General features: G+C 37.9%; 1 protein-coding gene across 7 annotated transcripts in view; it reads left to right on the top strand.

The window, feature by feature from the left end:
- PRDM5 (PR/SET domain 5) overlaps window positions 1-26,502 on the top strand; it is a 221,256-nt gene that overhangs the window by 50,491 nt on the left and 144,263 nt on the right. For 6 of the 7 annotated variants that reach the window (XM_012473048.3, XM_012473046.2, XM_064383912.1 and 3 more), the window contains exon 3: window positions 17,902-18,024. In XM_012473048.3, coding sequence (XP_012328471.2) covers window positions 17,902-18,024 — 123 coding nt within the window. Of the gene's footprint in view, window positions 1-17,901; window positions 18,025-22,035; window positions 22,079-26,502 lie in introns of all 7 variants that reach the window. The other variant, XM_064383913.1, reaches the window with a different exon arrangement.

Below are 26,502 nucleotides of genomic sequence, written 5' to 3' on the forward strand. Positions count from 1 at the left end.
ATCTCCCTATACTCCACTGTCCCTCCAGACCCCAGTGTTTGATGCTCCCCTCACTGTGTCCATGTGTTCTCATTGTTCAACACCCACTTATGAGTGAGAACATGCAGTGTTTAATTTTCTGTTCTTGTGTCAGTTTGATGAGAATGATGGTTTCCAGATTCATCCATATCCCTACAAAGGACATGAACTCATCGTTTTTTTATGGTTGCATAGTATTCCATGGCCACATTTTCCTTGTCCAGTCTATCATCGATGGACAGTCGGGTTGGTTCCAAGTCTTTGCTATTGTTAACAGTGCTGCAATGAACATATATGTCCATGTGTCTTTATAATAGAATGATTTATAATCCTTTGGGTATATACCCCGTAATGGGGTTGCTGGGTCAAATGGAATTTCTATTTCTAGGTCCTTGAGGAATTGCCACACTGTCTTCCACAATGGTTGAACTAATTTACACTCCCAACAGTGTAAAAGTGTTCCTATTTCTCCACATCCACTCCAGCATCTGTTGTCTCCAGATTTTTTAATGATCACCATTCTAACTGGCATGAGATGGCATCTCAATGTAGTTTTGTTTTGCATTTCTCTAATGATCAGTGATGAGCATTTTTTCATATGTTTGTTGGCCTCATATATGTCTTCTTTTGAAAAGTGTCTGTTCAAGTCCTTTACCCACTTTTGAATGACTTTGTTTGTTTTTTTCTTGTTAATCTGTTTTAGTTCTTTGTAGATTCTGGATATTAACCCTTTGTCAGACAGGTAGATTGCAAACATTTTTTCCCGTTCTGTTGGTTGTCCATTCACTCTAATGATTGTTTCTTTTGCTGTGCAGAAGCTCTGGAGTTTAATTAGGTCCCATTTATGTATTTTGGCTTTTGTTGCCAATGCTTTTGGTGTTTTAGTCATGAAGCCCTTGCCTATGCCTATGTACTGAATGGTTTTGCCTAGGTTTTCTTCTAGGTGTTTTATGGTGTTAGGTCTTTATGTTTAAGTCTTTAATCCATCTGGAGTTAATTTGAGGTGTCAGGAAGGGGTCCAGTTTCTGCTTTCTGCACATGGCTAGCCAGTTTTCCCAACACCATTTATTAAACAGGGAATCCTATCCCCATTGCTTGTTTTTGTCAAGTTTGTCAAACATCAGATGGTTGTAGATGTGTGGCGTTACTTCCAAGGCCTCTGTTCTGTTCCATTGGTCTATATTTCTGTTTTGGTACCATTACCATGCTGTTTTGATTATTGTATGCTTGTAGTATAGTTTGAAGTCAGGTAGTATGATGCCTCCAGCTTTGCTCTTTTTGCTTAGGATTGTCTTGGCTATGCAGGCTCTCCTTTGGTTCCATATGAAGTTTAAGGTGGTTTTTCCCAGTTCTGTGAAGAGGATCATAGGGTGCTTGATGGGGATAGCATTGAATCTATAAATTTCTTTGGGTAGTATGGCCATTTTCACAACATTGATTCTTCTTAACCATGAGCTTGGAATGTTTTTACATCTGTTTGTGTCCTCTCTTATTTCCTTGAGCAGTGGTTTGTAGTTCTCCTTGAAAATGTCCTTCATGTCCCTTGTTAGCTGTATTCCTAGGTACTTTATTCTCTTTGTAGCAATTGTGAATGGCAGTTCACTCTTAATTTGGCTTTTAGTCTATTATTGATGTTTAGGAATGCTTGTGATTTCTGCACATTGATTTTGTATCCTGAGACTTTGCTGAAGTTGCTTATCAGATTCAGGAGATTTTGGGCTGAGACAATAGGGTCTTCTAAATATACAATCATGTCATCTGCAAATAGAGACAATTTGACTTTCTTCTTTCCTAATTGAATACGCTTTATTTATTTTTCTTGCCTGATTCCCTGGCTAGAACTTCTAATACTATATTGAATAGGAGTGGTGAGAGAGGGCATCCTTGTCTAGTGCCAGATTTCAAAGGGAATGCTTCCAGTTTTTGCCCATTCAGTATGATATTGGCTGTGGGTTTGTCATAAATAGCTTTTATTATCTTGAGATACATTCCATCGATACCTAGTTTATTGAGAGTTTTTAGCATAAAGCGCTGTTGAATTTTGTCAAAGGCCTTCTCTGCATCTACTGAGATAAATCATGTGGTTTTTGTCTTTGGTTCTGTTTATGTGGTGGATTATGTTTATAGACTTGTGTATGTTGAACCAGCCTTGCATCCCCAGGATGAAGCCTGCTTGATTGTGATGGATAAGCCTTTTGATGTACTGTTGCAATCAGTTTGCCAGTATTTTATTGAAGATTTTTACATCTATGTTCATCATGGATATTGGCTTGAAGTTTTTGTTGTTGTTGACTGCCAGGTTTTGGTATCAGGATGATGTTGGTATCATAAAATGATTTGAGAATGATTCTCTCTTTTTGGATTGTTTGGAATAGTTTCAGAAGGCATGGTACCAGCTCCTCTTTGTATGTCTGGTAGAATTCGGCTGTGAACCCATCTGGACCTGGGTTTTTTTTGGGTGGTAGACTCTTAATTGCTGCCTCGACTTCTGACCTTGTTATTGGTCTATTCAGGGTTTCAACTTCTTCCTGGTTTCGGCTTGGGAGGGTGTAAGTTTTCAGGGATTTATCCATTTCTTCCAGGTTTACTGGTTTATTTGCATAGAGTTGTTTGTAGTAATCTGTGATGGCAATTTGTATTTTGTGGAATTGGTGGTGATATCCCCTTTATCCTTTTTTATTGCATCTTTTGATTATTCTCTCTTATCTTTTTTATTAATCTGGCTAGTGGTCTCTGTATTTTGTTGATCTTTTCAAAAAACCAGCTCCTGGATTTATTGATTTTTTTGAATGGTTGTTTTATGTGTGTGTGAAAAGACTAAATTTCTTACATTAAACAATGTTTCCATTATATTTAAAGGCATTTGCAGTATTTTTTACATAATTAACAGTATTTGGAGATTACAAATCATATTTATTATCTCATCTAAAATAATGTAAGAAAATGAAGACCACTGCCCTATAGCTTTAAGGAACTAGAATTCAAACAACAACCGAGACGAACTTGGAGGCAAATTCTTCCACGGAGCTTTCCCCAGAGACCCTAAACAGAGAATGCAGTCAAGCCCATCCAGACTTCTGACCTACAGAACTATGAGATAAGAAATGATGTTGTTTTAAGCTGCTAAGTTTGTGGTAATTATTGTTCAGTAATAGAAAATTGACATAGATTTTGGTACCAGAAGTCAGGCATTAGTTTCCTTGGCTGCCTCACAAATTACCACAAACTTAGTGGCTTAAAACAACATTAAAAAAAAAGTTATCTTACAGTTGGGTAGGTTCCCTGCTTAAGGGTCTTACAAGGCCATATCAAGGTATTGGAAGGGCAAAGTTCTTATTAGGAGGCTTTGAGGATCAATTTGCTTCCAAGCAGGTTGCTGGCTGAATTTGGTTCCTTGAGGTTGTAGGACTGCGGTCTTTATTGCTGCTGGCCTTTGGCTAGAGACTGTTTTCAGTCCCTAGGTCTGGGAGTGGCCCCTCTCAGGCCATCCTGTGGGCCCCTCAGTATCTTTAACTTGTTTTAATATCTTTAACTTCCCTGCTTACCAGCCAGAGAAAACTCCCTGCTTTTACATAGCTCATGCGATTAGGTGAGACTCCCCAAAGATAATCTCTGTATAACATAATCATAGGATTGATATCTCGTCATACTCACAAGTTCCTTTCATACTCAAATGGGAAAGCATTATACAAAGGTGTGAGTTGTGGGGAGTCAGTTTTAGAATTCTGCTTTCCAAATGGCAAACTGGTCACCAAGATTGTGAGTGTATTAAGGTAATATAACATGGTGGGATCTGAAATCAAATTGTCTTGGTTCAATCCCTAGCTCCTTTAATAGCTGTGAAACCTTTGAGAAGTTATTCATTCTGTTTCTGCTTCAGTTCCCTCATCTGTTAAACGTGGTTAATACGTAACCTCTACTTCATAGAGTTCTTTTGAGGAGTAAATTATGTAATACATATAAAGGTGCTTAGCAAAGTGCCTGGCACATAATAAATAACTCAATAACTATTAGCAGTTATACTATTATTATTTGTTTTTTAGAACAGATTTCTTTCGTGTTTCACTTTTCATAGAATAAAGTTGAGTATAAAATGCAAAGCATATGTTTGTAAAAGTAACATTATATTGACCCAAATAGGAATCTTTCATCCTTATGGAATCTGACTTATGTGAGAATCTCTCAGATGAAAGTGTGAAGCACTATTCTCCTGCTCCAGGCAGAGGATGTGTGTTCTTAGATGGCCAGTGCCAGGTGTGTGTGCAATGAAGTGTGCAGCGAAGGGGGAGGAGGTACGGTGATCTGAGCTGAGACAGACAAGTCAGCATGTGAAGGGCCTCTTTTGTCATGCAAAGGAATTTGAAATTCTGGCAAGCAATGGGTGCCTTTTAAACAGTCATTGGTGTGAGGAGATGGATGAACTGCAGAGAGTACTCTGGCAATAGTGTGAGGGATGAATTTGAAGATAGATTTCGAGTTGATTAGGAAGAAGAGTCAATTACAAAAATGCTCTTGATATTCAAATAGTGGATTATTGACTGTTGTAACATGCCCCAAATCTAAGAGCTTTTCTTGACATCTTAACAATAAAATTTGAGGAAGCTCTGACGAGGGTAGGGTCTGGGTCAGGCTGGCGAAGTCTTGGTGGATACTCTTGGTCAGGAAGAGGTAGAGAATTAGAAGCAAGCCCAGGTTTGAGTGAGATTCCATTTCTAGAGTAGATGAGAATACGGGAGATCAGTGTATGAGGACAGTCTAAGTGATACCCAGGAACTATAATTCACCATTCAGGTTACCTGTCTCAGAGGAATAGAACTGTGGACACATTAAGGACCAGGGAGTGCCAGCTGGCAGGAATCTGAGCTAGCAGTCATCTGAGCTCGAACAAATCCAAGCGTGCATGACTATGACCCTGTCACCAAAATGTCAGGATTGAAGAAAGTGTTTGATGAGTAGAGTGACTCCATGGAGTATGCAGCAGCTGTTGGTAACCCAGTCACTTAAAGACTTGGTTGAGAATGATATATCAGATTGTCCTACAGGAGAACAAATCACAAATGCAGTTTTAGGATTTTATGGTACTAGAGTTGGAGGAGGATTAATATCAAGGCTGACTCAGCAATAGCAAGGACCGAATAATCTTTGCTCATCCATATTCTTCTTAAAGAGGCCGTATGTTTTTCTCAAGAGTGAGGAGATTTGAGAGTGATTATTAAATGTCCCGAGTGGTAGAGTCCATGGGCCGAGACAGACCATTAAGCCCCATATCTTTGGATAAGACAGTATTCCTGAAGAATTCCCCTCCACTTGGAGTACCCCAGATTCCTTTCTTGAAAGATTCCCTTGCAGCTCTCATTTTCAGTTCCTTTGGTCCAGGCACTTAATGCAGTAAGAAAATCAGGTCAAGGGAAGAAGCCCTGGTTTTCTTTGTCAGAAAATGTCTTCTGCTGCAATATTTGTGTCCTAGGTTTGGATGGCATTCCTTGCCAGATCTTTTGTTGCCAGAGCAGTTATTGATGCCAGACACAGCTGTGTCTGTATCAGGGAGATATTCCTGTGCCAGTGACCCTACTTCCTGGCAGCATGCGGCTTTTGGCAGAATTCTAGCAAATGACCTATAGTGAGAGAGAAGCGTGTACAACATGGGCATGCAGCCTCTTCTGAGTTGATCCTTCTGTTCCCATTTGATTGTTAGGATGTAAGAGCTTTAGTTGATTCTGAGTGAGGAAACAAAATCTTTTAGGAACAAGTAAAGATCAATTTCTTATTTTTAATGAATAAAATTTCTACATTTAGAGAATTATTTTCCTGAATGTTTCTTGACTTAAATGGTATCCTGTAAGCCACCCTTTCTGATATAGTTCGATGACACTCAGGGATATCAGTATCTTTCCACTCTATCATGGCACTGCCAGGAGATGGAGAGTTGGGAATCCTCAGCCAACCTGTCTGATGGCTGGACATGTGGGAGGAGGATTTGAGAAAGAGTTTCTGTGTTCCTCTTTGCTTGCATGTAACATCAGTATTTCTTAATTTTGTGTTTTTATTCTTTTCTTTAGTTACATTAAGTTTGCCTGTCTGTCTGATTTCACCTGCCTTGGATTAAAAGCTTCTAGAATATCAGTCTGTCTGATTTTTAATCTTTGATACTATGCCTTTAGATATCAGTATTAACTATGTTCAAGGCCTGTAAATCAGTATTTCCCATCCCTACCCTTCTCTCCTTAGCTGCTAAGATATAAATTAATAGATAAACGCATTTATTGTCATAGCCTATATAGTCCTTTCACCTTGCACAGAATTTTCCCTCCACACACAATTCATCCTGTATATTAGGGTCATTGGTCACCTATTATCTATTGCCCTTCATCTTTCGTAGTTGAATCAAGACATTGGCAGAGTTCCCACCCTTCCTCCATGCAGCAGTATATTATTACTGAGAAGCTAATGCCCTACTGGGGTGGCCCCTGATTAGTCTTAGCCATTGCCATTTCTATTAGTTGGAAGGCAGAATATCCTAATTCACACAGTTATCATTTATTTCCTGATACTGCTGTGATTTTGCTGCTGCAACCACAAAATTTGAGTCCTATCATCTTTGACTAACTGCATCTTCCCAACCAGATTTACTTCTATCCTTCATTATGTCTCCTCCACGCAAAATGACTAAGTTACTTTACCCTTATTTCATTGTTATAATTTTCTCTACAGTGGATTCACCTCTTTGCAGAACTTAGGTTCTGAAGCCAGTTTATAAGGCAATAATCTCTTATAATTACTCCTGATTATTCTTCCTTATTTGATCACTAGATAGAGTTGGTTTGTTTTTTGGCCATGAAAGGAAATGGTCTTTATCATTTCAATTTATTTTCTTTCTTTGATTTTTCTCATTTTTTAATGCTTTGGTTGAATTGGTATAGTTTAATTTATATAAGTTAAATATTTGTATGACAAAACTTCATTAATATTGAAATGACCCTCTGCCTTCTACTGGCAAATTTGTATCCCATTTTCAGCACATGGAACTAAATTCACCTTGTGTGTTGGAGGTTCCCAGCACTACCCTAACACTTGATTTTTCTAGAAGGACTCACAGAACTCAGTGCATATTTGTACTCATGGCTAAGGTTTATTACAGTGGCATAGTATGTATGTAAAGCCCTATCATAAGGGAAAAGGCACAGGCAGAGTCTAGAGGAAGCTGTGTGCAGTTTTCCTTATGTTCTCTCCCTCCCATGAAGCATATATATATACAATTTTTTTTAGACAGAGTCTTGCTCTGTCACCCAGGCTGGAGTGCAGTGGCACGATCTTGACTCAATGAAGCCTCCACCTCCTGGGTTCAAGTAATTTTCGTGCCTCAGCCTCTTAAGTAGTTGGGATTATGGCACGTGCTCTCATGCCTGGCAAATTTTTGTATTTTTAGTAGAGATGACGTTTCACCATGTTGTACAGGCTGGTCTTGAACTCCTGGGCTCAAGCGATTCACCTGCCTCAGCCTCCCAAAGAGTTGAGATTACAGGCATGAGCTGCTGCACTTGGCCAGAGCATACTCTTTGTCCACTAATAAAAATGCAGCCACGCTTGTGTGATGTTTCTGTACAAGGAAGCCCATTAAACATTCAATGCCCAAGATTTTTATTGGAAACTCATAGGCACCTTCTCCCTAGGATATATCAAAATTTCAGACTTCCATAAGGAAGACAGGTGTTCAGCATAACCCATTGTTTACACTATGTAGTCTAGGCACAGTAAACCACCCTGACACGTTAACTATTGACAGGGAACACTCTGTGAGCCACGTTCTCCCATGCCCATCAAAGGCCAAACTTGCAGACAGAATTTTTTTTTTGGCAGTCTCAGGCCTGCTAGGTTTATTCTTGTGGCATACCTCTCTATTGGAAGCTTTTCGTAATGCACTCTTTGCTCTAACTCTTACTTTCATCTTAGTGCATCTTCAGGACCTGGCACTATATATGTCACTTTACACCCATGTATACTAACTGTTTTAGAAGTGAATGCAATTCATATGTATCTCCTTTATAGTGATCAGTACATTGCTTTGTGAGCTTTTTAGACATTGTATTTTCTGCTTCCTCATACTGAAGTTATAAATTGAGTAAAGGAACTGTGTTCAAAAATTTCATCTGTGGCTTTCATAACTCATTTGAAAATAACCAATAAAGAAATGTATAGTAAATGTTGCTCAGTAAATGTTTACTGACAAATGATGTTACTTTTTAGAATTTTCAGCACAGAACTATAGATTGCTGGATGATTATGAGAATTACCTTAGTAACTGGGAAGTATTTGGTTGCCTTATGCTAAGATCATTGCTTTGTTTCTGTGTCAAGTTATGTACATTTTGAGAAGAATATGGTTAGATTTAAATGGGTTGGGTGGATTCAATTTTAATAGCTTTAGAAAACTATGCAGTTAGGAGAGGAATTTGGGTTAGGAGATCAAAATCAAAGGAAAAGCCGATTAAAAAAATTGTTTTCTCCCTGTGGACTACACGATGCTCTTTTGTTATTCAGTGTTTCTGTAATCTTTGCACAGAAGTTTTCAGATACAAAGCATCTTCTCTCTCTTTTGTTTTTTCGAGATGGAGTCTTGCTCTATTGCCTAGGCTAAGAGTGCAGTGGCACGATCTTGGCTCACTGCAACCTCCGCCTCCCAGGTTCAAGCGATTCACCTGCCTCAGCCTCCTGAGTAGCTGGGACTACAGGCATGTGCCACCACACCTGGCTAATTTTTGAATTTTTAGTAGAGACAAGGTTTCACCATTTTGGCCAGGCTTGTCTCAAACTCCTGACCTCAAGTGATCCAAAGTGCTGAGATTACAGGCATTAGCCACTGCACCCGGCCTCTCAAAGTTCTAGGATTACAGGCATAAGCCACTGTGCCCGGCTCAAAGCATATTCTTTTAAAAACACCATCAAGACTGTGATCTCTGGGTCTTGGATATTGCCATTGCTTTATATGTGAACACCAACTCTTTAAAATAATTTCATGTTTTAGAATTAGAATTTTGCTACCAAAATTTGTTTTTTATTATTTGGTACATTTTGTAAAATCTCTTAATATGCTATAGGGAAAATTCTCCAAAAGGTGACTGCAGTGTGGGCATGATGACTCATGCCTGTAATCCCAGCACTTTGGGAGGCTGAGGCAGGTGAATCACTTGAGATCAGGAGTTTGAGACCAGCCTGGTCAGCATGGTGAAACCCCATATCTACTAGAAATACAAAAATTAGCCAGGTGAAGTGGTCCACATCTGTAATCCCAGCTATTCAGGAGACTAAGCCTCGAGAATAGCTTGAACCTGGGAGGCAGAGGTTGCAGTGAGCCGAGATCATGCCTCTGCACTCCAGCCTGGGCCACAGAGGGAGATTCCATGTTAACAACAATAGAAAAAAGATAACTGATGACTATAAGGCTATAAACCTATGCAAGTCTTGAATCTGTATTAAAAATTGGGCAACACTAAGGCTTCATAAAACTTTAATAGGATTTAAAGTCTTACTATTTATTGCTGAGGGATCTGATGGATGCTGCCAAACTGTCAGAAGATATGCTGGCTTTATTATTATGGTTTTCAAATTCCTTGGTAAAATAACACTTTTTGCTTATGGAAGTCACTTGCTTTACAATATTGACAAAATAAATAGTAAACAAAAAGTCACTAAGTAGCTAAGAGAAATGCTATAACATTCATGCATAAAAACCAGTATGTTTTACAGAAAACCCCTAAAACAGTGGGTACAATAAGCTAATGCCAGTTAAACTCAACTTTATTCTTTTTTTTTCAAGAAGGGATAAAGTGGTCACTGTATTCTTCATGTGATAAGAAAGAAAGAAAAAACACTTGTCTGTCCGAAAATGTCATTGAAATCTGAGTAGCTGAATAGATTCTTCAAACTATGGAAAAGGACAATTTCTATGCTGTTAAGGCACTTTCATGAATTTGCTGTGGAAAAGATGATGTGTTTTTTACTATGTCTTTTATTTTATGTCAGGTATTTATTTTTCAAAAAAGTTAGCCCAATTCGAAAAATGCGTGGAGTGCTTTAAAATATTTTACATTACATCTCTCATAAAATATTTTTGAACATTTAAAGGAAATAAAGGGAATGAAAGTGTTAAAAAAAAAAGACACATTACATGAGCTTTTAGTTAATGAAATATTTATTGAGACTATATCAAATAATAAGCTTCCTTCTCTGAGTGGTCAGTTGTCCAGGTATAGGATTTGCTTAGCTGCATAAACCTAACCAGGTTCTTCAGTTACATTTATCTTTGTGTCTTTGTGTCTTTGACAGTATCATGAGACCTTCCTTTATATGGGTTGTTTATAAAGGCAGTCTCAGCTAAATGCCAGGTTGGCAACCAAAAATTGCTTTTGTGACTTTTAAGCTGCTTCATTAGAAAGGGTGTTGAGGTCAGAGGTTATTATCTCTTCCTTTCCAGGCTGGATTCTGTCCCATGTTAAGAGGGTTTTGATAAGTTTGTGTGCACTCCTAAGAGGATAACCAGGACAGTGATGGAACTGAAAGTCATGTCTGATAAGGAAGGAGTTATTTGTCTTATGGAAGAGAAAACAGAGAGAGACGGATTCCTGCCTTCAGAAATTTGAAGGGCTGTAGGTGGAAGAGAAATTAAAACTCCTTGAGAGGGCAGAGTTTCAGATACTGGCAGTGGGTCACAGAGCAAGGTGTTTCAGTTTGGCATAAGAAAGTATGTCGGTTCAGTCAAAATGACTACTGGGTTTGCTACTACCTTAGAAAATTCAATTAGAGGCTGTTTAAATATATTTGGATTTGAAGAGTAGAAGATATCCTTCACGTTTGTTCCTTGAAAAAGTTGACATGGCTGGATGCGGTCACTCATACCTGTAATCTAGGCGCTTTGGGACCCCAAAGCAGGAGGATTGCTTGAGCCCAAGAATTCGAGACCAGCCTTGGCAGTATAGGGAGACCCTGACTCTACAAAAAAATAAAATATTAGCCAGGCAAGGTAACATGCATCTGAATCCCGGTCCCAGCTATTTTGGAGGTTAACATGGGAGAATCATTTTTAGAGCTCAGGAGATTGAGGCTGCAGTGAGCCATGATGGTGCTGTGCCACTGTACTCTAGCCTAGGCAACAGAGATGCTGTTTCTAAAAAAAAAAAAAAAAAAAGAAAACACACAAACACACACATAATACACACAGAAAGAAGGTTACATGGTATATATGTTCCCAGTTGTGCCATTGAAAGCAGAATGTTTATATTTAAGGTGTCTATAGCCACTGTGGGCCAAGTTTCCTCATTTTACTAACACCTTGTGGTTGCAAAATACCTATTGGTATAAAGAACTGTCATGCATCTTATTTCATTTGATACTCTCACAGTTTCTGTGAGTTTGCTGGGCAGAGACTGTTACACCCATTTTAGAGGTCAAGTGATCACGGCTTAGTTCATGGGGAGGAAATGACACCCAAAGTGATGTAGTCAGAGCCCTGGATGACATCTAGGTTTTTGATTCCTTTTAGCATCTGTACCACTCCAGAATGATTTTCTTTCACTTGAAATATTTAGGGGGCTAAATATTTGTCCACAAAATGACTTTATTTTTCTCATCAGTCCTTTAATATTAAGTATTAACTTAATATGTATTATATGATGGATGTTATTTAGTAAAGAAACAGGGATCTGTAAAAGCCTGCATTTCCTCTCCATCTGCTTTCCCATATGAAGATAGGGGAATCCATGGGTTAGGATTATCAGATAGCAATTGGCAGATGGGAGGCAGAGGGAGGGAAGGTAGAAGGGAGTTAAAAGTAGATAAGCTACAGTGGTGTGTGCATGTGTGTGTGTGTGCGTGCGTTTGTAAGCACACAAGCAAGCAGTAATTTTTGAGAGAATCCTTTGAACAATCAATGGCGGGAGGTGGGGAGGGGACTCATGCCCTTTTCTTTTTTTTTTTTTTTTTTGCATTTATATATTTGCAGTTATTTATTTTTCTTAAAGTTTTTCTCTTGATGATAATTAAATTTTTTTTTTTTTTTTTTTTTTTTCTTCTGTTTAAGATTTTATTGTTGTTGTTTTTTTTTTTTTTTTTTTTTTTTTATTGCATTTTAGGTTTTGGGGTACATGTGAAAAACATGCAAGGTTGTTGCTTAGGTGCATACGTGGCAGTGTGATTTGCTGCCTTCCTCCCCTTCACCCATATCTGGCATTTCTCCCCATGCTATCCCTCCCCAATTCCCCACCCCCCCCACTGTCCCCCCCACTCCCCCACAACAGACCCCCATGTATAGTGCTCCCCTCCCTGTGTCCATGTGTTCTCCTTGTTCAACACCCGCCTATGAGTGAGAACATGTGGTGTTTGATTTTGTGTTCTTGTGTCAGTTTGCTGAGAATGATGGTTTCCAGGTTCATCCATGTCCCTACAAAGGACGCGAACTCCTCGTTTTTAATGGCTGCATAATATTCCATGGTGTATATGTGCCACATTTTTCCTGTCCAGTCTATCATCGATGGGCATTTGGGTTGGTTCCAGGTCTTTGCTATTGTAAACTGTGCTGCAATGAACATTCGTGTGCATGTGTCCTTATAGTAGAACGATTTATAATCCTTTGGATATATGCCCAGTAATGGGATTGCTGGGTCAAATGGAATTTCTATTTCTAGGTCCTTGAGGAATCGCCACACTGTTTTCCACAATGGTCAAAAGTGGGCGAAGGACATGAACAGATACTTTACAAAAGAAGACATACATGAGGCCAACAAGCATATGAAAAAATGCTCATCATCACTGGCCATTAGAGAAATGCAAATCAAAACTACATTGAGATACCATCTCACACCAGTTAGAATGGCAATCATTAAAAAATCTGGAGACAACAGATGCTGGAGAGGATGTGGAGAAATAGGAACACTTTTACACTGTTGGTGGGAGTGTAAATTAGTTCATGCCCTTTTCTTAGTGAAACCATAGATCACTAGTTTCCTAACTATGATCATTGCTGATTTCTGAAAGTGTCTCTCTCTTAGGTTTAAATCTGACAACAGTGTGCTGTCAGAATTGATCACTTGAGCACATTTGTTTTTTTGTGCTCCTAAAGATATTGTGAAGTCTGGGTAATTAAACACTGAAGGCAAGGCATGTGGCCTTACTTTAGTTAAAAACAATTGCAGAAAGAATGCCTGTAATTTAAATATAAAAATGTGATGGCATTTTATACTCTAAAGACATCCATATTTTAAATTTTAGTGCTTAAAACTACTTTCTTTGAAGAGCCTTATTGAAAGAAAGGGAAATATGTTTTATTTAATAAATAAATACTGTAACATAGCATATTGTAACTTCTCATTAAGGATGTTATTGCTGTCTTTTTTGGAACTGACTGTATTTTGCTGCCATTAAATTTTACCGTATGTTAAATCAGATTTTATCAGTTACATTTTGCCACTTCTAGGGGGCAAACCTGGCTGATTGGCTTTGCCCTTGGTGCCTTGATGGAATGTACATAGTTAGTGAAAAATTCCTCAGGCATTAGAAATGATTGAAGGAAAATAATAAAGTAAGCAACATTGTAGACTCTTCTTTGTAAATTAACCGTCCAAATAATAATTGAGCTTCTCTGTCTATAGTTGACCCAGTTTAACAAATAAAATATTCAAATTTAGGAAAAGAAGATTCGTATTGACTCCCTATTTCCACTTTCTTCTTTCATTTACACGTTAGGGTTTTTCTCTAATTGAGCTGAGTTTTTTTTTTGTGGTTTCCTCTGTCTTTTCTGGGTGGGAACACAAAATCAACTATGACATACTCAGTGTTGTGAACCTTTAGTCTGAAAAAAAGGTACAGATACATGGTAGCAATGACCAGCACATTCTTTCTCTCAGATACTTGAAAAGTGATGTCAGTAGCATTTAACAGAGGCTAGATCCTGCCACGTTCCCATAAGGGGATAATTTCATTAAATGTAAAGTGGCAAAGTCATAGAGATATGGTCAACTATATAGAAGCATAAAAGTTTTCATTTTCACATAAGGGTACCTTTCCCTTTCCTACTTTATTTTATTTTGAGAGATGGAGTCTTGCTCTGCTGCCCGGACTGGAGTGCAGTGGCGCTGGCTCACAGCAACATCTGCCTCCCTGGTTCAAGCGATTCTCCTGCCTCAGCTTCCCAAGTAGCTGGGACTATAGGCGTGTGGCATCGCACCCAGCTAATTTTTGTATTTTTTAGTAGAGATGGGGTTCACTGTATGTTGGCCAGGCTGATCTCAAACTTCTGACCTTAGGTGATGCGCCCACCTTGGCATCCCACAGTGCTGGGATTACAGGCGTGAGCCACCTGCCTGGCCTGTTCCCTACTTTAGCTAACTTTTCTGTGTAACTACTATAGGAAGCCTGTGCAAATCAAGCAGGATTTTGGGACAGATGGTTTTTACTACACGATGAGACTGTTGACTTCATCATTGGCCCCAGGTATGCAGTAAGTCAGACAGTAACAAATACACTTCATTTCCAAGAAAATTCAAATAAAAGAAGATGGCGTTTGGAAGACTAAGTTTTGATAGGAACGTAATACACTTTGGCAGCAAAAGTTAGTGAGTTGTTGGAACATGGTACTAGGAGGAATTTTCAATCTTTTTTATTCCTTAGATTTTAAAAATATTCAATTTATTACCTCAGGGTTCAGTATCAAACTAAAATAGATAAATGGAGACTTTAATAATAGCCAGCTGTCTGGAGTCGTTTTGATTTGGTGTCTCTGGAAAGAGGAAAGATGGATTAGATTACTTGTGGATGTCTCTTTGAGATGGTATGTCAGCAAGGAGAACGCTGTGGTTAGGGTAGTGAGATAAAAGGCGTGTGCACAGGTAATCTACCAGCTTTGGTGGAGTGTTGAAGACTAGACTGATGGAATGAGGAAATGGCCAGCCACTTGAAAGCTGGAGGAAACAGGTGGGCCCCAGAGAGCAGAGACTATCTAAGAACTTAAAAGTTGTTTGGGTAAGCATATTTGGAATACAATGGGCAGTGATTCTGTTAATGAACAAAGAAGGTTATTTCAAATGTGAATATGTAGGTAACGTAGTATATTGCTGGCTGTGATAGCATTGTACTGAGAAGAAAATAAATCGGCACATAAATTTGCGTATTAAAAGTGATAACATTTCAGAACAATTTTAGTAAAAAATCAAATAATGTGTTTCCCTTAAGATGGAATATTGCGTGAGAAAGTGATAGCCAGGAAGTGCATATATCTAATGGACTGAAAAGAAAAATAAGTTACTAATACTGAATAATTGAACGTTGCTGGGGCCAAAGGGCCTGGGAAAAGGCTGAATTATGAAATACACAAAGAACAAACAGTGCCCCTGGTAAAAACTCAAATGTTCTTACTATAATAAGTCACAGAGAAATATTTTTTATTTCATATCTTTGAAGAAAGAATTCCAAATGTTAAACACATCTGATGTATATTGTGCTTACTACCAAGTGACAAGTGTATGATTAAGAAGGGCCATAATCTATTCTCTAAGTAGTGCTGTCCTCTCAAACTGAGATATGCCCTGGGCAAACCCATTTGTGTTTCACTACATAAAATTAGTCGGGTTGTGTAGATTTCAGTAACAGTTACAGATTTTCAATTTCAGTTCTCCTGAGAAGATTTTTCTTTCAAGTATGAGGCGGCATTGCCACCTGCTGTGCTTAATTTAGCTGTTTGTCAATATAAACGGTTTTGGTTCTATAGCTGTGGGGGTACCTGAAAGGAAGGACTTTATATCCAAATATTTAAAATTATTTGTACACTCTGCCAAAAGAAATGTGAACTGGCATGCTCATTGAGGGATAGGTTTAGAGTGTACTTTCTCTCTATCATATCAGTGTTGCTGGACTTTTTTGGAATTTCCCAGTGGGCAGTGAATGTTCTGAAGGGTAAGTAGGGAGGCAGGACAATTTTCAGGCACCTCCCAAAGCAGATCTTTTCAGTGAGAGTTTGCTATTTAATGAGAAGTGTTACAAATTCCCATCCCTTCACGTGTAAGCATCTTAAGTATATAAATATGAGGTCTTTATAGTCCTAAATTGCTCTTTTAAAAATTATTAAAAATGAAATTCTTGCTTCCCAGCAATGGCCTGGCATTTCATAAAGGGGATTTTTAAAGGATTATCGAGGATCCTTAGGCATTTAAGAAAATAGGAATTGTTTGAGAAACATGGCAGTATGTCAGATAGTAGGAACAGGCAAACTGTATTCTTCCCTGGATATTGTATATAAGAATCTTGAACTGTCAGTTTTTGCAGTGCATGTAACAGATGTTTTTTAAAATGTTTTTGGGTAAAAATAACTGTACCTACTCAAAGTAACTGTCTAGATGGCTTCCTGGCCTGTAGGTCTCCGCATGATCTGGTGTCTGCCAGTCTGTCAGATCTCAACGCCCACCACTTTCTCAGTTGCTCCTCCTGTTCCAGCTCCATAGCCTTCTTACTGTTTTTGAATGCACCTGATTCATCTCCAAACCCAAGGCCTTTTTCTCTTTGCCTTTCCCTTGCTGTACACTCTTCATGGGAACAGTCTTCCCCCAGCCTTCTACTGGTCTGTTCCCTCCCTTTAGAATATTTAAGGTCACCTCATCAAAGGGCTTTCCCTGACTGCCTTATCTAATACAGCCCTTCTCTTAGTTCTGTTTTCTCCTGCTCTGTTTTAGTTGTCTTCACAGTGCTCATCTTTAAATGAAATTATATTTTACATTTGTTTACTTTTAAGTGCCATCTGGCCTGCGGCTTTGTCTTGTTCACTGAAAGATTCTTGATACCTTCAGCCATTAAGAATCCAATAATTATTTGTTGAATGAACAAATGATTGTCCAGATGTATCATGAAAATACATGCCTTTTTGGACTGATTGTTCTTTATTTTATAAAATAAAGTTTGGAATGTAGAATTCTTACCAAGTCTGCCAAGATGAATTTGTAATCTGTATATTTGCGTTACTTACTTGGTGTTGGAGATATGGAGTGCTAATCACTCCTCTCCCTCCCTTTCTGGATTCCAGCGGAATAGAAACATGAAATGAGAGTTGAATGGAGAATGGCATGTTAGTTTTATAAACTGGGAAAGTGCCTAGCAACTGATAATGCAGGGGTTTTGGAGAAGCTAGATTTCAAACAACTTGGATTCAAGAATGTCCAATGAGCTACCTGCTTTGGGAGTTACTTCCCTCCTCTCTCCAGTTGAATGTAGAGTAGGTCTGAGCAGCGAGATCATTTGGTCTGAGACAAAAACCAGAGAGCCCACTGTCCTCAGCAATCTGTGAGTGGGGCATGAAAGGATAAAATGACACTGTTTCATTCATTCACTGGTAAAGAACATGACATTTTGTCTCATTGGATGTCAGATTCTCACTGGCTAGATGAACAAGTTCTCCTTATATGGAGATGATTCAGTAAGCAGATCCAGAGAGAAATAGAACTGATTGCTCCAATTCCACCCCTCTCAATTGGGAAATAAGCAGTATGACCCTTCTCTTTGGAGAAAAGGGGAAGGTTGCAATAATGATTATTCTCTGAACAATTGCAATTGCAATACATATACTGGAATATACCTACAAAGCAAAATAATTTTGACCAGAAAACGGCTCTTAACACGTGAAGCTTCTGAGAGTTCATTGCAGTTGTGAGTCATCTAGACATCTGCCAAATGAAATAGTAGGCTTTACTTATACATGTGTTTAAGAGAAGAATGCATGTTAATCTTTTATTTATCACCTATCAATAAAAAAGGTATATATTTGTGAAAAAACATCATGCTCTAACCTTGATGTGTTTAAAAGCTAATATTCTGACTTCCATTGTAAACTCAGGAGCCTTTAATGTTTCAGGTTCGTGGGAGTAAGGGAGAAGTTTTGTACATTTTGGATGCCACCAACCCACGGCACTCCAATTGGCTTCGCTTCGTTCATGAGGCACCATCTCAGGAGCAGAAGAACTTGGCTGCCATTCAAGTGAGCTTATTTGCTTCTTATTTGTACTATGCACTGTGAGGGGGGATGAATTAATATATATCTGTACTCCCTGTTTTAGATTTATTTCCAAACGACCTGCTTCAAATAACAGTAACTAACTCATAAAAGCAGAGAAATCTCATCTAGTCAGCATATGTAGGAAAGGGCAAGCCTAGCTATAAACTAACATCAGAGCACTCACTTTATGAGAATTCCTGAGGGAATGAATTACATAGTCTGATATTGTCACTGGCATTTAGTGAATGCTTGATAGTATTATTTGTTTGACAGTTTTTTTGGTTCATAATACTGTACCTTGTGTTACTCTTTGAGAGAGGCTTTATGGAGAAGGTTTACTTGGGGATATTCCCCATGACTAGGCTTTGAGCTTGTTGGAGGTGGTGTGTTAGTCAGGGTTTCCCAGAGAAACCGAGTTGCAGTAGCTCACATCTGTGATCTCAACACTTTGAGAGGCTAAGGTGGGAGGATCACTTGAGCCCAGGAAGTCAGGGCTGTAGTGAGCCATGATGATGCCATTGCACTATAGCCTGGGCAACAGAACAAGACTATGGCTCCAAAAAAAGGAGGACATATATCCTTATATTCCTTTTTTTAATATAAAAAAGATATATACATATATATATATATATGGTTGTATGTGTATATATATATGTATGTGTGTGTATATATGTGTCTATGTGTATGTATATATGTGTGTGTATATATATGTATGTGTGTATATACATATGTGTATATTTATATATGTATATATATAAAAAAAATAGGGGATTAGCCCACATAATTATAGGAGCTGGTAAATTTAAAATCTGCATTGCTAATATACCAGTTTAAGTCCAATGGCCAGAAGCTGCTGTAGAACCAGGAAGAGCTGATATCCCACTTGGAAACCCATAGGGCAGGAAGAGCCAGTATTCCAGGTTTCAGGCTGTTTGGAGAATTCTCTCTTACTCTGGGGTAAGTCAGCCTTTTGTTTCATTCAGGACTCAGTATGATTGGTTGAGGCCCACCTGCATTATAGAGGACAGTATACCTTATTCAAGTATCCTGATTTAAATGTTAATCTTTTCCAAAAACACCCTTACAGAAACACCCACAATAATGTTTGACCAACTATCTGGCACCCTGTAGCCTAGTCAGATTAGCATATAAAATTAACTATCACTGGTGGGAATCATGTTTTATTGAATTCCATTTCCCAGTATGCTAGCATACTGCTGGACAAAACATTAGGTTCTGATACAAAGTATGCATTAAAGTTAGGTGATCCCTCAATGGAAATTAAGGCAAGAAGAGAAAATGATGCAGTTTTTAGAGGAGCCCTACAGTTAGAACACATTGATCTGATGACCAAAAGAGTAAGGAAATGTTAAATTCTGGCAGAGATTTGACTGATTATGTGTAAAAGCTCATCTTCCTGGATCCTAAACTGCAGAAAAGAAAGTAAAGCTCTGGTTGGCAAAAGTAAGAGGGGAAGGGTAAAGCATAAGAAATGAACAGTATTTGAGAATCTACCATGTGCACTATTGAAGAAGCTTCATATACCTGTGGTCATTTATTCATAGAAATTCTGATAGTTTGACAATTTGTTGAAATTACACTGATTTCATTCAATTCTCAGTATAAAATCAACAGCGAGAAGGAAAATTCATAGAATCAAGTTTTCAAGTAACTAGAAAACAGTCGTCTAGACTATTTAATTTCCTAATGTCATCTAACCAATTTTTTTCAGTACAAATAAGTATTAGATAATCAATGTGATTAGTGTCCCTTTCTGTATGGATACATGAGAGATGACTCTTATCAAACAGCTGAGGTGAGATGGAAAATAGGATCTCTGACAGCCAGATATATTCAAGCCACATTTCCAATCATTCATGATGGGCATTGATCCAACCACAAGTTTAAACTGATCTTATTTTTTTAATTAACATGTAGATATTATTTTTTTCTATGTATTTATATATTTTTTCATGGCTTTCTGAGGCAAACTCATCTCATGGAAACATCATTTATGTCAATATTTTAATTTACAGACTCAGTTTGTTTCTTTGTAAATGTTACTATTGTCAAAATTGCCTATAGAGCCATGAATTTACCTTAAGCCAATCCATTGTTTTGGTAGGTTCTCCATCATTGTGACTGTGGAGAATATTCTTTATGCTAGATTTTTTTTTCTTTTTCTGTGTAAGTAATGATTTTAAGCCTTCCCCAACTTCCTTCCATTTGAGAAATGTCTTCCTATTGTCTGTTATTTCTGTAGAATCAGTAGGTCTCTTTCTTTGCCTAAACTTTCAAAGTGTTATGAGTTTCGTCTTATATTCCCTTAGGTAATCCTTGCATAGGAGTTCCCCTTAATTGATTATTTTCCTTGTGATGATACCTTTAGTTAATGGAAAACAATGTCAGTAAGCGTTTATACCTTGATCTTTCACCATTTTCAGTAATCACATTGTCTAAGACTTACAGTTTTTATGTTCATTTAGTACCTTCAGTGCAGTACTTTTCTTCCTCTATATCAACTGTGTTTTTTCCTTGAAAGAAAATATAAATCACAAAAGATGACAGGTACTCCAACAAATTGTTAGTGACTTAACAAGGGGAATGAGGTGGGATTAGAAAAGGACTCATGTAACTGGAAGGCTCACTGAAATTTTACTCTTGAATTAGAATCTAAGTATGTTCAGAGGCTACTCTGAGAGGCTTTTGGTGCAGAGCAGTGACAGTGGCTTCAATTTCTTTCTTTATTATTACTATTTTTTTGATATGGAGTTGCCCAAGCTGGAGTATAGTGGCACGATCTTGGCTCTCTGAAACCTTTGCCTCCTGGGTTCAAGTGATTCTCCTGTCTCAGCCTCCTGAGTAGCTGGGATTACAGGTGTGCGCCACCACGCCTGGCTAATTTTTGTATTTTTAGTAGAGATGGGGTTTCACCATGTTGGTCAGGATGGTCTATAACTCCTGACTTGTGATCCACCTGCCTTGGCCTCCTAAAGTTCTGGAATTACAGGCGTGATCCACTGTGCCTGGCCTTTAATTTCTTTTAACACTGTTTTGCACTTTTTTAATGGGGATGCAGTGCACTGCTACCATGTTTTTTGTCATAGATCACGGTAGGGATCTTTGCTAGTTCCCTTGAAGTAACTCTTTCTTATTTTGAACAGTAGCTGGAGTAGAGGATTGCTGAGGGTTCAAAATCACATCTGAGCTAAGGGCAGAGAGCATAATAGTTGGGTCACATGGCTGAAAGGGATGTCAGCCTTCTAATTGGTTGTAATGATCTCCTGAAGATTGCATTCCAGAAACACTGAGTTGGTAAGAAGATCACAATGTTTCCTGCATAACATTATGAATCACTTGCATTCCAAATTGCATCTGAAATTTGGGATATTCAGGAAATTTTTTATTTCAGCCGTATATCCCAGGAGTGGAGTAAATGAGAAACATTTGTGACTATGTGGCTTGCTTGGTGGAAAACGTCAATACTTGGTCCAACTTTTTTGGACAAGGGATTATGACGTTGAGGTCTGTTTTGGCAGAAGATTGGAACTCCTTCTTGGAGACATGATTATATTTCTAGTTTTGCAATTTATTTGATTTTAGAAAATTTGCATTGGAAATAATAACTTAAGTATCTCAATTATCAAAGAGGGATCTAGTAAGCAAACAGTTCTTCCCATATGCACACTTTTCAGAATAATCATTTAACTGTCTGTTCAGACTTCTGAAAAGTTTACAACTATGATTAGAAAATTCTAAATGTGAAAGTTGTGGCTTAAAATGAACTAAAATGTTCTTAAGCCCCGTAAGAAGTGAGTGATTCTTATTAAATGCTAATTTTGTTGCACTAAAGGAAAACAATGTATATGTAGCTTAAAAATATTTCTGACCTAGTTAGTGTTTTGCAGACTCTTACACATTTCTGTCTTTTGATAGAAAATGAATATTTTATACCACTTACAGTTGAAACTATTAATTCTTTTAACATTTCAGAGATGGAGTGCTACAGCTCATATTCTTAGGCACATATTTTCAGGTATGTCTTTTCTGGGACTGTTTGCCATACATGATCAATTTACATGAAAAGATAAAAACATTTGGGTTCTCTTGCACTTCATGAGGGGTATCAGGATGTGAGGATGGTGTAAATGAGGTGAGAAGGCTCTGGGTATTGAGCTGAGATACTCTCACAGCTCTGCCGCAGTTCTGATGTTGGTTTAGAATCCTCATTACCAGCAGTTATTTTATCACAGATTGTTGAACCTCCTTTCTCTGCCTTGCCTGAGGATGGACAGTCATAGGCAATGTATCCTGGGGTCTTCTCTGGTGACATGTGAAATTTAAATATGGAGAGCTGGAAAATCGCATGTGGCTCTCTAAAGAGAGAAGCCACGTTGTTTTTCAAGCACAAATAAGACATTCTTCATTGTCACTAAGCTACCAAGATCCACAGGAATAATAAATAATGTTGATACAGAATTCAGCAGTACCAACTAAGCAACCAACAAAAAGAAATACCAAAAAGATTTATTACTTACATGTGAAATTACATAGGAATTCCTTACATAGGAAATCTCTATCTTTCCTATTTCTGTTTTTTTCCTACCAGATTTATACAAATGGTATTTTTACCATATTTTTAAGAAACTGTCACAAAATGGTAAAGTACAACTGCTAGCGATTTTCTTCAATAATAACCTAAAAATAACATCTAAATAACTTGCAGATCAATCTTCTAATAGGTTATCTTCCAGTAAAGTACATCTTTGTGTTTTATTAGAGTAAAATTTTAAACTAAAGTAAAAATGCAACCACTTGGTCCTGTGAGATTTTAAATACCTTCCCTACTTTGGCCATATGTCAGGGAATTTTATTACTTATCAATATTATTTTCGTTAAGTTTGTAGTTTATTGACAGGGCAAATATGTATTTGTAGAACTATACTTAAGTTATATATAGTGGTAAAGTTGAAATCTGTGTTAATCATTAAAATGGTAATGATGTTAGCTAACACTTACTGAATGCTTACTGCATGCCATTAAGTAGCTATTCATTTATTAATGTATTTATTAACTATTTACTGTGATTGTATGAGAAAGACATTATCACATACATTTCATCTTCCATGGTCAGATAAGGATATTGATCCACAAGAGAGTCTAAGTAACTTGCTTGAGACCACACAGCCAGTGAGTGGCTGGATTGAACTTCAACCCAGGGTATATGTCTTCATTGTCCACTCTTCTAACCCCTCTGTTCTAATACCTTAGAGTTGAGATACTGTTTAGAAAGAAAACCCTTCATGTTTCTGAACTTGGTATTAGATATTTTTGAAACTGCTGAACATTTTTAAACCAGGTTAATTTTAGAATATATATTTTAAGTTATTTATATTATGTGTTCCTTGATTTTTTATGTTCCCAAACTATCTTTAATTCATTATAAAGCATTGCACCTGCTTCTTCTTCATATACAGGTTATGCCTAGGCAACGTCTATTCTTGTCTCTTTTTCCTTTTGTCTCCTCTCGCCTTATTTTGGCTGCTAGCTAATGTGCTAAAAATGTAAAAAAGGTGACATTTAGATCTCTTGAAATTATTATAATTGTACACTGTAGTAAAATTTCAGGATCAGAGCCTATCAGGTTAGGTGTAGGGGAAATTTTTAATTAGGTGGGACTTTCTGTGCCTCTCATCCCAGAAACCATAGAGGAAGTTTCCTTTTCTTCTGTTGAAGACCAACCCTGCTTCCCAGTGTCTATGTCTCACCCAGCCATAAAACAGAATCTTTCATAACCTAATATTTGACTAATACGAAGGTTCTGTCAGTCACTTCTATTAGAGTATGACTTTTGAGTTATTTTTCAGAATGACTTTCATGTAGCCTGCCTTATCTGTATGTATTTATGGTCATATTAGTTATCTATTTCTTGTAACAAATTTATTCCAAATTTTAACAGCTTAAAATAACAACCATGCATTATTATTTTACACAATTTGTAAAGATCAGGACTTTAGAAGCAACTTAGCTGAGGATTCTTGGGGTTCTGGTTCAGGGACTTTCATGAGGTTGCAGTCAGGTAGTCAGCCAGCAAAAACTTGATTGAAGTCTGAAGTCTCTGAAGACTTGATTAGGGCTGGAGATTCTGTGTCCATGGTCTCTCACATGGCAGAAAGCTTCAGTTCTTCACCACGTGGGATCTCTTTGGGGTTGCTCAGGACATGACAGCCTGCTTATCCCAGAGAGGGTGATGAGAAAGCGAGAGCAAGAGTGAGAGAGAGAAAAAAAGAGAGAAAAAGGGTGAGCTGCAAACTTTTATAACCTAATCTTGGAAATAACATTCCACAGCATCACTTCTGCTGAATACTATTAGTCACATAGGCCAACCTTGGCACAGTGCAGGAAAGGACTACATGATGATCTGGATACCAGGAGTTGAGACATCCCAGGGGTTGAGACATCCATCTTCAAGACTGGCTACAACAGTGATCAGTGGGGAGAATTTGTTTTATGGAAAGATGGAATAAGCCTAGAGTGAATGGAAAAGGCAAGCACTTGTTATAGAATCAGAAAGAATGCAGAACCTAACCCAGTTTGGATAACATTAAGAAAGGCAGTTTTAGGCAGTAGAAAGAGCATGAGCTTTGTTGTCTGAAGGACCTGAAGTAGATTCCTGGCTCTGACTTTTGCTGGCTGAGCGAGTTACTTAACTCCTTTATTTGACTGATAGCTATGGAGCATTTGTTATGTGTCAGGTCCCGTGCCGAGCACTGGAGATACTGTGACTAAAAAGATGATCTAGCTCTGCCTCCATAGCAGTAAAAATGCTCTTTAAAACTGCTCTTCTTCATGAGTTGATTGTAATAATGCTTACCTCATTGGATTGTTGTGAGGATTAAATTAAATGAGGTAACATAGGCAAAACACTTAGCCTCTACACACCTGGGGATGCTCTGGGTTTCATTCCAGACCACTCCAAGAAAGTGAATATTTCAGTAAAAGAGCATACTATTCTTGGTTTCACAGTGCATGTAAAAGTTATATTTATACTATACTTTTGTCTATTAAGTGTGCAGTGGCATTATATTAGTCTAAAAATGCACATACCTTAAAGAATACTTTATTGCTAGAATGTGTTAATGATTATCTGAGCCTTCAGTGAGTTAGAAACTTTTTCTGGTGAAGTGTCTTACCTTGATGTTGATGGCTGCTAACTGATCAGGGTAGTGGTTGCTGAAGGTTGGGGTGGCTTTGGTAATTTCTTAAATAAGACAACAATGAAGTTTGATGCATCAATTGACTCCTCCTTTCACAAAAAGTTTCTGTGTAGCATGCTTTGCTTTTTGATAGCATTTTATCCCAGTAGAACTTCTTTAAAAATTGGAGTCGGTCTTCTCAAACCCTACTATTGCTTTATCAGATACATTTATGCCGTATTTGAAATTCTTAGTTGTCATTTCAACAATATTCACAGCATCTTCACCAGGAGTAGATTCCATCTAAGGAAACTACTTTCTTTGTTCATCTGTAAGAAGCAACTCCTCATCTATGCAAGTTTCATCATGAGATTACAGCAATTCAGCCAACATCTTCAGGCCTCACTTCTAAGTATAGTTCTCTTGCCATTTCCATCACGTCTGCAGTTACTTATTATTCTGTAGTCTTGAACACTTTAGAGTCATCCATAGGGTTGGAATCGACTTCTAAACTTCTGTTCATGTTGATATTTTGCCCTTATCTCATGAATCACGCATGTTCTTAATGGCATTTAGAATATCAGTCCTTTCCAGAAGGTTTTCAATTTATTTTGCTCAGATCTACTGGAGGAATTACAATGATAGCAATAGCCTTATGAGGTGTGTTTCAGAAATGATATTTCAAAGTCAAAATTTATCCTTGAAAGGAATCTCTCAAATGAGCAGTAGTTCTCAACAGTGGACTTAAAATATTCAGTAGACTGTGCAGTGAACAGATGACAGTGCCATCATCCAGGCTTTGTTATTCCATTGATAAAACATAGGCAGAGTAGATTTAGCACAATTCCTAAGGGCCCTAGGATTTTCCAAATGGTAAATGAGCATTGGCTTCCACCTAAAGTCACCTGCTGCATTAGACTCTAACAAAATAGTCAGCCTGTCCTTTGAATTTTTGAAGACAGGTGTCATCTTCTACTCTCACTATGAAAATTCTAGATAGTATCTTCTTACAGTAGAACTATTTCATCTAAATTGAAAATCTGTTGTTTAGTGTAGCCAGTTTTCTTAATTATTAATATCTTAGCTAGATCTTCTGGATAACTTTCTGCAGCTTCTCCATTAGCACTTGCTGCCTCACCTTATGCTTTCATGTTATAGCTGTGGCTTCTTTCTTTAGACCTCATAATTCTGCTGGCATCCAACCTTTCTTCTGCTGCTTCCTCATCTCTCTTAGACTTCCTAGAATTGAGTAGAGTTAGGTCGT

Source organism: Aotus nancymaae, unplaced genomic scaffold (genome assembly GCF_030222135.1).
Source record: "Aotus nancymaae isolate 86718 unplaced genomic scaffold, 86718_ANA_hifiasm-v0.15.2.pri h1tg000033l, whole genome shotgun sequence".
Classification (NCBI taxonomy): domain Eukaryota; kingdom Metazoa; phylum Chordata; class Mammalia; order Primates; family Aotidae; genus Aotus; species Aotus nancymaae.